Source organism: Apus apus, chromosome 1 (assembly GCF_020740795.1).
Source record: "Apus apus isolate bApuApu2 chromosome 1, bApuApu2.pri.cur, whole genome shotgun sequence".
NCBI lineage: Eukaryota > Metazoa > Chordata > Aves > Apodiformes > Apodidae > Apus > Apus apus.
In genome coordinates this window covers 149,783,570-149,795,089 of record NC_067282.1, presented here as the reverse complement: position 1 = coordinate 149,795,089, position 11,520 = coordinate 149,783,570, and the positions used below count along the sequence as shown (strand labels likewise).

General features: G+C 41.4%; 1 protein-coding gene across 1 annotated transcript in view; it reads right to left on the bottom strand.

Annotated features, from left to right (window-relative positions):
• Window positions 1–855: 855 nt before the first annotated feature.
• Window positions 856–11,520, bottom strand: part of ABTB3 (ankyrin repeat and BTB domain containing 3) — a 178,140-nt gene continuing 167,475 nt past the window's right edge. Inside the window, exons 14-17 of the mRNA XM_051638474.1 lie at window positions 10,374–10,455; window positions 9,309–9,377; window positions 6,120–6,233; window positions 856–2,271 (exon numbers count right to left, since the gene is read on the bottom strand). Of these exons, the coding sequence (XP_051494434.1) occupies window positions 2,062–2,271; window positions 6,120–6,233; window positions 9,309–9,377; window positions 10,374–10,455 (475 nt within the window). The 3' untranslated portion in view covers window positions 856–2,061. The remainder of the gene's footprint in view (window positions 2,272–6,119; window positions 6,234–9,308; window positions 9,378–10,373; window positions 10,456–11,520) is intronic.

Genomic DNA, 11,520 nt, shown 5'->3' with positions numbered 1-11,520 from the left:
TTCGCTGGGCACTGCGCAGGTACCCAAAGGAAGAATTTTACTATAGTGATTACTGTTTGAAAAACTTTGCTATTTTAAACTATGAAGCTGTGGGGTGAGGTCTGCCCCTATCTAGGTATCATTGGCTTGGAAGGATGGGCTTCCATGGATGAGGAGGCACAGCAAACAACAAGAAGCACCCCTGCGTGTTGCTGTTGCATCAGCCACAGTCTTGCTTCTCTTAGATCCCAACATTCACGCAGAAGTTGCCATTACCTACATGTTCCAGAGAACATATAGTGTGAACATCTACTATGCGGAAAAATAAGCCTAATTGACTGACATGCTGTGTTTCCATGACATTAGTGGCAGTTTACACATCTTTGCTATTTGTTGCAGAAACTATAAAGGCTTTAAAAGACCAAGCACACAGGAGGATTTGCACCTCAGAGTCATGTAACAGCTTCCTACAGTGTTGATATCTAAAGCCAAAACTCTGTTCTCTGAGCATGCCAAAAGCTATCAACATGGAAAAGCACTCAACGTGGACTACTTCAATAAAAGAACAAGAGGTTAACATGCATTGTCAAAATAAAACTTCTGAAGTCTATGAACTGGGCACAGCTTCTGAACAGCATGCTAAAAAATAAATATATTAATGTCACTTGGCCATGGAGAAGGCAGTATCTTTGCCTTGCTGAGGTTTCCAGAGACAGCATCAGGAATATTGTAGCATGTAGCAAATTTGTCTTGCTAACAACAGGCTGCAAAATATATGAAACTCTGACATTAAATCACACCCCCATCCCACCCCACCCAAACTCTGCATTGTAGATAACCTATACATTCTCAGGATACAGTGAGAAATCATTCTATAGTACATATTTAATTATAATTTAAAAATGTCTAACTTGGACACAATCTCTGGCCAGTAGCAAAGTATCAACACATTACTGAAGTAAAGATCTGTTATTATCCCTTCACTGTAACAAACAGAAATCAAGCATCTCAAGAAGGGTCTCCAGGGGTATCATATCACAACCAATCGCATCAAATAAAAAAATATGCTAATTTCACAAATGAAGTTTGACAAGAAGTAACATTGCATTTGTCTTGGCGAAATGGAGCACAAATGTAACATTTCACAGGTACAGTTACCATGCAAATGCATGTTGAGTTTGTCATTGTTTTTAACCCCAAATCACGAGAAGCATGCAGTTCTCCTGCCCCCACCCCCAACTACTGTATTAGAGATAGTCTGGGTAATGTACCTCTTTGGCATAACCATAGCCTTTTAAGGCAAGATTATACCACTCTAGGAAAGAATACAAGCAAAACTTGATCATACGTATGTTTACACAATGTACATTTTACCATTTAAAAAAAAACAACAAACAAAACATGTTACATAGATTCTCAAACACAGCTCTGTCGAAAATGAAATTTTAAGCTTAAGAAATAGTTTTTAAACTACAAGGCCACCCCATTACTTTTTATGAACAATTTAAAAAGTTCCCACCCCTAAAAATCCGCCACTGTATTTCCGCAGCTGTAACAGTCTTACCCACGCTCTAATACAGTTGATCTTTGCTTGACAGCAACAACAGTTCTTACATAATGGAGATAATGGACTCCGGGATAAATATAGTTCTTAAATGTGTAACACTGGAACAAATCCACCTTAAATGATTAACTGGTCAATTTGGGTGTTCCCCGGCACCAGCGCTCAGGCAGGAGCTTCTGCTGTTCACTCATGTGAGTTCTGTTTTTTGTTGGCATGAAGCTCCACGACCATGCGCGTGTTCAGAATTTGAGTACAAGAGCGATTCACTGGGTACTCTTGTACCCCATTTGCTCAAAAACACGGAGGAGCTTTGTCTTCTGTATTCCTTTATCCAAAGGGGGCCACAGCCCCAGTGCAGAACCTCTGGCCCACACATAACTATTTGGATGCAAAGTAGAATTTTTTAATTATGCTTTTTTTTTTGGTAGTCGTTTAAGCAACTGCGATGGGTTTCAGCAACTGCAACAGCAGACTTAGCTTGCAGGGTCTTTATTCAAGGGTAGCCATCTTCCTCAGCTTTACACAATGGAGCCCTTTGAAGAAGACAAATGAATTGACTGAATCCTTGTGGCCAACGTCCTCTGTAAGTCCTGGAGTACATTTTGACCAGAGGTTTCTCCGTTCTTGTCATACAACAGCTGTTTGAAAGCTTCATTTTCAATGAGGACCATCATGTTTTTTAGGAAGTAACCTTCACAATAGGAAGATAGTTCTGTGACTCCGAGAAACTACAAAAAAGTGAAATTAGAGAAAGGTAACCATTCTGAGAAAACCTGCTCAGCAAATACACTGCATAAGAGCTGCACACAATCAAACACGCAAGCTAAGCCTTTCAGACAGGCACAGTAATACTTACAGATATATATGTATGGAGGGGAAGGAGTTAATCAAATAGTATGTTATGCTGATGATTCTGGTAACAATTCTAAGTTATAAGGCCCTGGCTGTTAAGGAAACAAATTTCCAGGGGCTGAAGATTTCCTTCTTTGAAAATCGGTGGGAGATTTACCACAGAGTTCACTAGACCCATGATTTCATGCTGTAAGTTACACCCTAAAACTACAGGTTTGGAAAACACACTACAGACCAAGTTTCATGAATGTCAACCCTAGCAAGATGGGACATAAAACTCCAGAAACCTCTCATGCAAAGTTTCATGCTTTGAGGGATCTTTGGAGGAGAAATGGAGGTTTGCAGTGCACGTGGTTTGAGGCTGTCAGTATCCCCCTTCCATGGGACACTGCGGCAGGGTTACTGGCAGGGATACTGTAATGTCTGAGCAAACCTTAAATGTGTGAGAGAAAATGCATGAGCAAACCTTAAATGACCAGTAGTGGTCATTTGATGGGTGTCTTGTACTGGTCATCACCCACTGGCTAGATCCTGTGGTCATACAAAGAGTATAGCTGTGATATTCCACTATAGGTGTAATTACAAGGCATGGAAGCGAAGAGAGCAGTGCTCAGCCCATCCTCCTGCCCAAGTAAGCAGCTCCTGCTAGGTCTGAGCTCTGGGTAAAGTGGGAACCTTTGGCTGTGAGGTGCAGCCTGAAGGGCCAGAACTGCTGGGACATTGCACAGCTTTGGGTCCAGGCTGGAACAACTACACAGCAGTAATGCCCACCACATCACGTTCAGAACCAAGAATGGAAATTGCTACAAATAAATTGAAAAATAATAATAATAAAAAGAAAATAAATACATATTAGGGCTAGGTAGGACCTGTCTTCCCAAGGAAAATGAGTGAATTTAACTTGATTTCAAACCAAGCAAGTTTTCATCAAATTATGAGTACACTACTTCGCACTTGAATGCAACAGCACATTTGAATCTGTATTCTTCTCTGAAACACTGTTCATCCCTATTCATTATTTCAATATATTCATGACATTGAAGAAATAATGTACTTTACTTTTCACATTTGTTCTGAGGCACAGACTGCAATCTGCTGAAGTGCTGAGTGTTTTAGGCATGTGTTTGAAACTCCAAATGATTTTGTTGGGAGTTTGGGGGCATTCATGTAAAAAACAACTGGTATCTAGTGGTAAATACTCGATCACTATTATAAATCAAATCTACCCAGTCAATTAGATTTTTCTGGAAGTAAAGAACAGTGACAAAGGCTTTGAAAAATGAAATCCTTAAAGTTATATTAATCGAATAACTGCCTTTGTAGATGTCACAAAGAATTTAAGAATGCCAAGTCCACAGGGATGCCACAGATTATTTTAATACTCTCAATTCAGCTTTTGTGGCCACATCCACATTGTCTCACCTTCTCACCAGTACTTCACCTCTTTAGCCCACACTCTCAAACTCTTATTCCTACAGCTCCTTTTACACAGCTCACCACCCTGCTAAACACTGTTCTACAACCTAGGCCCCCACCACAGAACGCTTTCCAAATCTGTGCTCACTTCATGCTATGCTTCCACCAAATCATATCTTTCAATTGTGATGACAAAGACTGTGCCCCATGTGTCTCTGGATCTACGTGCTCATCTGGCAAAGCAGGTGTTTTTCCAGAGCACCTCAGCATCGCCTGACTTCCTGCAGGTGCAGCTGAGCTTGTGAAGTACAAGGACTGGAAATGGTAGCTACAACAGGAGCAAGTTACTCAAAACCTGCTCCTGGCTGATGCGGCGGTTCCTGGCTTCAGTGCTTCTCACCTCATTCCCATCCTCACTGGGGTCTAACACAAGCTTTTTCCACACTTCAAAGAGCAACACGGAAAAGCAGAGAGTTGGCTGGTGAGCTGGGCTCAAACTGCTTGTGAGCTCCCCTGGCTCAGCAGGACCATCTGGCCTCTTTTGCCACTTACCATTATCTCATATTCATGTAACAAACAGATGAAGCTACTGTGTGATGCAAACACTCTGGGCAGAATGATCTGTGCTCAGATTAATCACCTGCACATCACACAGACCAGGAGCAAAAAGATGGAGTGTCTTCTCTGCTTTGCAGGCAGCGTGTGAGTTCAGGTACTGGAAACCTTCTAGCTATAGCAGTATGAATTTTGGCCCTGGTAATTTACTGGAAGTGGGGTAAATTGGCCCGTGCAGAGCTCTAGGGTGATGTGGCTTAACTAATTCCAGAAGTCAAGATTTCATTCACAGCTAGCTTGGCTATCTCTGCAATGCACAACTTACATCAGTGCAAACAAGACGCTGGCTGTAAAAGCCTCGCAAGCACAGCCATTCCACTGACTCCACTGGGATTTGCAGGCTGGGGCCTCTGCAGGCAAACAAGGAGCTGGATTTAGCCACTGGGTTTGTTCAGTCCCAGCATCAGCAGTGCCCAAGTTCCTCAGACAGGTCTAAAGCTCCATCTAAGAACTTTCTTCAATCAGGATGTAAATAACAGCCACATTTCATGATTCAAAGGAAATATGTGATTTTAAAAACAAAATTATTCAATTTACTTTCAGTAATAGTAATATGAATTGGGAAGTTCCCACATGAGCTGATGAATCAAATATTTTTCAAAAGATTCCTGCACTGCTGATTTTTTTTCCCTGTTACAATAAATGGACCTGCAGATACACCTCATTTCTTGTTCATTTTATAGGTGGAACTTTATGCTATTTCAAACACTGATTGTGTGTTACCTCTATATCTGTGCATTATCTGTGTGTTATCAATACCTAACAGTACTGCTCTCCATAGGAAATACCAGATGATGGGAACAGAGGGGTCAGGTCTGCAGGGGTTTGGCACAATCTACAGGATTACTCTGTTCAATCAAACCTCCATGTCACACTGCACCATTTTATCTCTCATATAGATCATGTAAGCTATAGAAAAAAAAAATCTAAGGAATGCTTTAAAAATATTTCATTGCAACTATTTGTGTATCATTTTCATGTTCCAAGTCGAAGTCTAACTACTAAGCACACAAGAGGAGAAAAAGTGAAACTAATCAATATGGCAACCACCTCCATCAAGAAACAAAAATAGGTTTTCTAGATCAAAAAATGCCATGCTTTTATGCCTAATAACATAGGCTCCCTTACGAGCTAAGTAAATAATTTGATTCCAGTAAGAAGCTGCAAATCTCTCCTCTGCAAGACATAACGTTCTCATTACCATCATTGCACGGCTGTGAGATGTTGCACTTTGACAGAGTATTTTTATATATTGACAAGCTGTCACCAGCATTGAGTATATCACCCCAACGGGCTTCAGGCAGGAGGAAAAAGGAAATTGTAATGGGAATACACAACTTGCAAGGAGAAGGTGAGGTGTCTTATTCACTTAGGTGATTCCTTTTGAATAACTCAGCAGTTCGGATTGCCAGAATAAGGTCTAGGTCTGCCACATGAAGATACACACAAATTGAGTTTGAAATGCTTAGGGAAGAGGGTGAGAGTTGTCACTGATGCTCTTACACTGCATGGTTTAGGACTGTCACTATCCTAGGTACCGATTAGCCACTCAGTCCCAGTAAACGAATGATACATTTTAAATACAAACCAAACATACTAAGCATATGAGAAATGTATTGCTATTTATCATAAAAAAGGACCTCTGAGTATGACAACAGACACACAACATGCAAGCACAGGCAGTTATTTTTACCTTGGCATGATTATAAATATCCACGCAGTTTTCTGTATTAATGCTTTTTGCGCAAATGATCTCACAGTGTCGTTGTAAAGCTTCAAGCTGGAAAAATTTAGCAGCAGAGAGAAGCTAAAAAAAAAAGAGGCAAGGGAAAAAATAGTCAAAACTGCTGAGAAATACAGAATCAGAGCTTGTTTCTTTACTGTTTCATTATATTTTTTTTCTCTGCCCTTGCTTTGGTTAGCACAAAAGTACGGCAAGAAGTCAGAATGAGAAGGTTGCTTGGTTGCTTCAACCCTTTGCAGTCCACCCTAGATAACACTATGAGAAGCTGTACATGGAGACATCACCACAGGCTGCTCAGATCCACATTGGAATAGGGTCAGGGGGGTGGGGGGGTGTGAGAGGAAGAAAAACGAAACAGCAGCTTGGAGAGTCTTTGGTCACTCCTCAAGGAGGGATCTGCAGTTACATTCCAGGATAAAACAGTTCCAATTCAACCATTCCCCAAGATCTGGCTGAAACAGAGCACCTGGGCTGGATGTGGGGATGTCAGAAGAAGAGCCAGGACGAAGAATATAAAGAAATTCAAACCAGATGATGATAACCACCCTGGGCAGTCTTAAAAATCTAGAGAGGAGATAAACTTCAAATCCATCACCTCAGCAGGCTCAAGGAAGTGGAGTCAGATTGGTATATGCTTCTTGCTCAGCAGTAAGGTCATGTTCAGGCAACAGGCACTATCTGGCTCCACATTGCTCCAAGGAGTGGGTGCACAGCAGGATACAATGCAATGGTGGGAACCACCTTGGTGCAAGACCCTGCCTAGTTAACACTCATGTTAGTGTCACGCATCCATATCGCTGCACCACATTGGCTCTCCTGCCTCCAGGACTCAAGCTGACCTCCCTGTCTGGTCTTGTGTCCACCCTATGAGTATACTACCTGGCCAGGCACTGCCTTGGGATCTCTGCATGCCCCTGTAGACTGTGAGCATAACCTGAAGCCTGCAGGGTGAAAATGGCTTACAAATGACTTCTCCAACTGATTCAGTAGTGCTAAGATTTCCCCTGTTTCCCCCTTTCTGTCCTTTTATAGCAGGGAAATGAAATTTCATTTTCTGTCTTTCCATGGTAGGTCTGGCTCTCTGCTCTGGCTTAGGAAGTAGGCTGAGGTTCTTCATTGCTTGCAACCTTGCTCTGACCCAGCAAGGTCTCTTAGGCCAAGCTGTTCAGGTGTTTAGGCATTTATATGGCTCTAATCATCTAGGAGTGTATGACAAAAAGCTATCCTGTGAATCCCAAAAGGGCTCTCATACCACTAGGTAGGAGCACAGGGGAATAAAACTCTGAAACTTCCATGACACTATTCTGACTTCTCCTATGCAGTCTGCTTAAACTCTGCTTTAATCCCATAAATAAATCCAAGTGCTGGAAATCTGCAGTGCTGATGTGATAGCAGCCAGCTGGCCCCAATTATGAATTGCAGCAAAGATTTCTGTGGAGTATTTCTGGTGCTTCTTGTTATCGTATTTGTAATAAGGCAAGTTGCTAAATGCAGCTTTGAAAGATAAAGCCAAATCTTATTCCAGCTGCCTCTGTGGCTCAAGCAGTCACGTGCTGGTTTGTAATTACTTTAAACTGTGAGGAACCATGGCAAGATCTGTTATCAACAGATCAATCAATCAGTCATACATTCTTGAGTCACAGAAGTTTTGAGATGTCACAAAAGTAGAGCAAACAGCTAGCTGAACTGCAGCTCAAGTTTTTTAGCAGCCCAGGTGATAACACATCTCCATAAAGCCATGGCACGGCCTAGCTTAAGTCTCCTTATTTCAAAAAGGGATGGAAATTCAGGAGCTTCTTTCAAAATGACCAGTGAAAGAGAGGATCAGTGACCTTCTCCTACAACACTCCGAAAGTCAGTGTGGGTATGCTTAGTTAAAAATCTGCATTGGAGATGGGTAATTTCAGTTCTGACCAGCTCCATCCTCTGGCTGCTAGCGGGGTTGGTACAGATGTCCCTGTACCCATCAGAACTGATTCACCCAGGCTACTCTTCCCTCAGAGAAGAGTCACTCCCAAGTTCTGGTTAGCAGTACTTCAGTAAAAGCCAAGCCTCATGTGGATGCCCCAGACAGTAGCATCACAGGGACAGAGTAACTAATGTAGGCAACAAGAAAACCTGATGGTGGCAGACTATAATCTGTACATTGATGATTACCGGCTCTTTAAGTAGCTCTGATTTTAGCATTTTCTTTTTGGCTGCTATAATTTGGTGATTGTCACCAGGAAAACTCCCTGAACAACCATCAAGGATTTGCTCAAATAGTTCAGTTCTTTTTAGTCAGAATCATTAGACTGATCATACCTGGCAAGGACAACACACAGTATTATTGGGAAGAGGATGACACAACACCCACACAGGTAATGGATGTGTGATAGACTGAAGGCTCAAGCAGCTGCAGTTGGCTTGGTTTGCCTTTCACCAATGGGCACAATGGCACTGGATGTTTTACATGCAGTGCTAAAGGGGCAAAGAAGTCTCTGTATTTCAGGGAGCACCTGAAGGTTTAATTTAGAAAATTTGACAATCACATGCTTGAAATTGACCTGAACGGTGACTCCAGAGGGGTTCCTCCCATTATTAAAGCCAGGTGCATACCCAAGAGTTCTCCCAAGTGAGGAACCAAATTGGATGCTTTTACACTGCTGAGATAGGGTTGGACATGTGAACCTAAGCAAAGAAGTTAAGAGTGGGGCAGAAAGAAGCTGACTGGCCCAGCTGGAGCACAGCACCTCACCTACCCGGCTGAGAGAGAGAGGGGATGGTTTACTATGCTGCTGGGAGCTGTTTCCAGATTTTGCTAATACCAGCTTTGCATTTCTTTGAAAGAGCCTCTCAAAGCACCTAACGAGATACTTTTATTTCAGTTTTTGTGCTTGATTATCATAATTTTTCTTCTCCTTCTTCTCTGACCAGTCAACTTCACACTGGCAAAAGTTACCACAATGGGTGAATAGCAGTGAAGTAGACTGAGTGTCTCCTGCAGGGCTGTGGACAAGCTGGGCACTCTAGGCAAGGCAGTGCTGCTGGCTCTTACAGGAGTGCTCATGTCTTGCCCGATGGCCAAGTGCCCTTGGATGAATGAAACACAGATCACTTAGCATTGTTCCCATCGCAATTAAGATAAATGTCTCTTACCTCCATAATTTCATTATTTTTAATCAGGAGTGACTCTGCACCTCCATAATAAAGATACTGCATAACCAGCTGTAATAAAACAAAGGGAGTGTTTATAAAAAGCAATCCAAGACATCAGAGAACAAGGAGTAATGTAAAGATTGTAGGCAATACCCAAGGCTTTCCAATACCACCAAGGATTTGTAGATAAAACTGGCCCAAACCTCCTAATTTTAAGAGGTATTTGGTTACTGTCTCTTTCTGCACAGTTCAATGTTTCCTTCACACAGGCAGTCTAATGCCTCAACCCTCACCAGCCACATTGTCTGGACTTCCTAGTGAGCACCCAACAGTTTGCAAGAAGCTGAGTAATTAATTCTGAATTATTAATGTATTCCCCAGTATATTCAGTACATGACTGATTCAGGCAAATACAGCATATATAATGATTATTCCTTTATTCCTTCCCTGGCAATGGAGCCCCCACCTTCACTCAGCTCTGTATGGGCATGCATGGATGATGAGAAAGAGTGGGGAGGCTTTGCACTGTTAACATGAGCCAGCTAAGAACCCTCTGCAGTGAGCTTCCAGCAAGCCTCAAGTTATTGTAGACAGCTGGGAATGATCTGCAGTGGTACCAGTTATTACATGGACCTGTCTGAGCTCTGACTCTAAAATAAGGGGAAGCATATATAGCACATATATGCTAAAGATACAGAAAGCAAGCTCTGTGTTTTCATGGAAAAAACTGATTGAACAATACTGCTAATAGAGGGAAGGAACTGTGTCTCTTCCAAGCCATTCATTAATTACAGAAAGAGCCAACAGGAGAAAAAAAACATCAAGTGCTTCACCTTGACGTGCACTGCCTTGTCTGTATAGCCTGTATAAGTGACATACATGCTATTATATCTGGTCAGGCACTACATTTCCAATCAATAGCACTCTGCAGCTTAGTGTATGAACGGAGGAGAAGCCTCTGCTCATGCAGCCACTACTCTGAGCTACATGTTTCTCAAATACATACGTACTAATTTGGACAGGGCATGTACGATGTTCCTATTACATGTTCCATTCAAACTTTACCTGAAAGATGGGGTACTTCACATAGTTGATCTCAATACAAGTACTATCAGATGAGGGCTTGCTAGACAGCAATGCTTTAAACCTAAATAAAAAGGAGCAAGATTGAAATACCAGCCCAATTATCTCTGTGAAAAAGTATGGCAGAGTGGAAGGACAGCATCAGCTCTTGCAAAAACAGTACACTGAAATGAATGGATTTGTCACTGAAAAGCACTGAGATTTAGACACTGACATAAAGTTTAAAAGGAAGAAGCCTCTCTTAGGAGATTTCAATTTGAATTTTTTGAAAAATACATATGATATCACAATAGGAAAAATCTATATGAGAAATTCAGACTGTTATGATACATATTACAAAACAAAAAATAAACTTTTTTTTAGGCAGACTTGCAACATGAAAAAGCTGCACACCACCATTTTTGAAGGAGATAAATTTTGCCCTATGTCCATTATGCCACTTGAAAAAAATAGTCTGGAACAAAATATTAAAACAACTCCACTAAGACTTTTAATGCGTCTATACAGGTTCAATATGATTGTGTAAGAACAGGCAGGAGAGGAAACTGAATAGGCTGCTGTTCTGTGATTATCAAAACTGGAAATTCAGACATGGATGTCAGAAAAAAACATGTATTTGCAGATTTATGTGAGACATATATACATCTACAGCAATTTATTTCTCAAAACCAGATATTCCCATTTGATCAGAAGGTAACAATGGGAAATGTGCTGTCAGAAACATCTGCCCTTGTACTCGCTCTTTTTGATAATTCCTCTGACCTTTGAGCAGTAATGCAAAACTTGGCTTAGCTAGCAAGACCAGCATTTGCTGGACAGTAACCTTTTCTGTATTGCAACTACATCTTGTTAATTGAAATATGGTTAAGGTTTATTTGCTTTCACTAATGTCAAACTCTACCATGAACACCATGTATAGATTTAAAGCTGGAGTTTGTAACGTGTTTGTATGTCTATCAATATGCTCTAAATCAAAATACCTATTTCTTAATTGAAGGCAGAGTCAGATACTGCAATTGCTTTATGCAAAGCTCTGTGCTGGGTTGGCAGCACAGCTTGAAACAATTCCCACATTGCTCAAACTACCCAAACTTTGTGGCTTGTCTTTGCCACATTTTCAAATATGCCA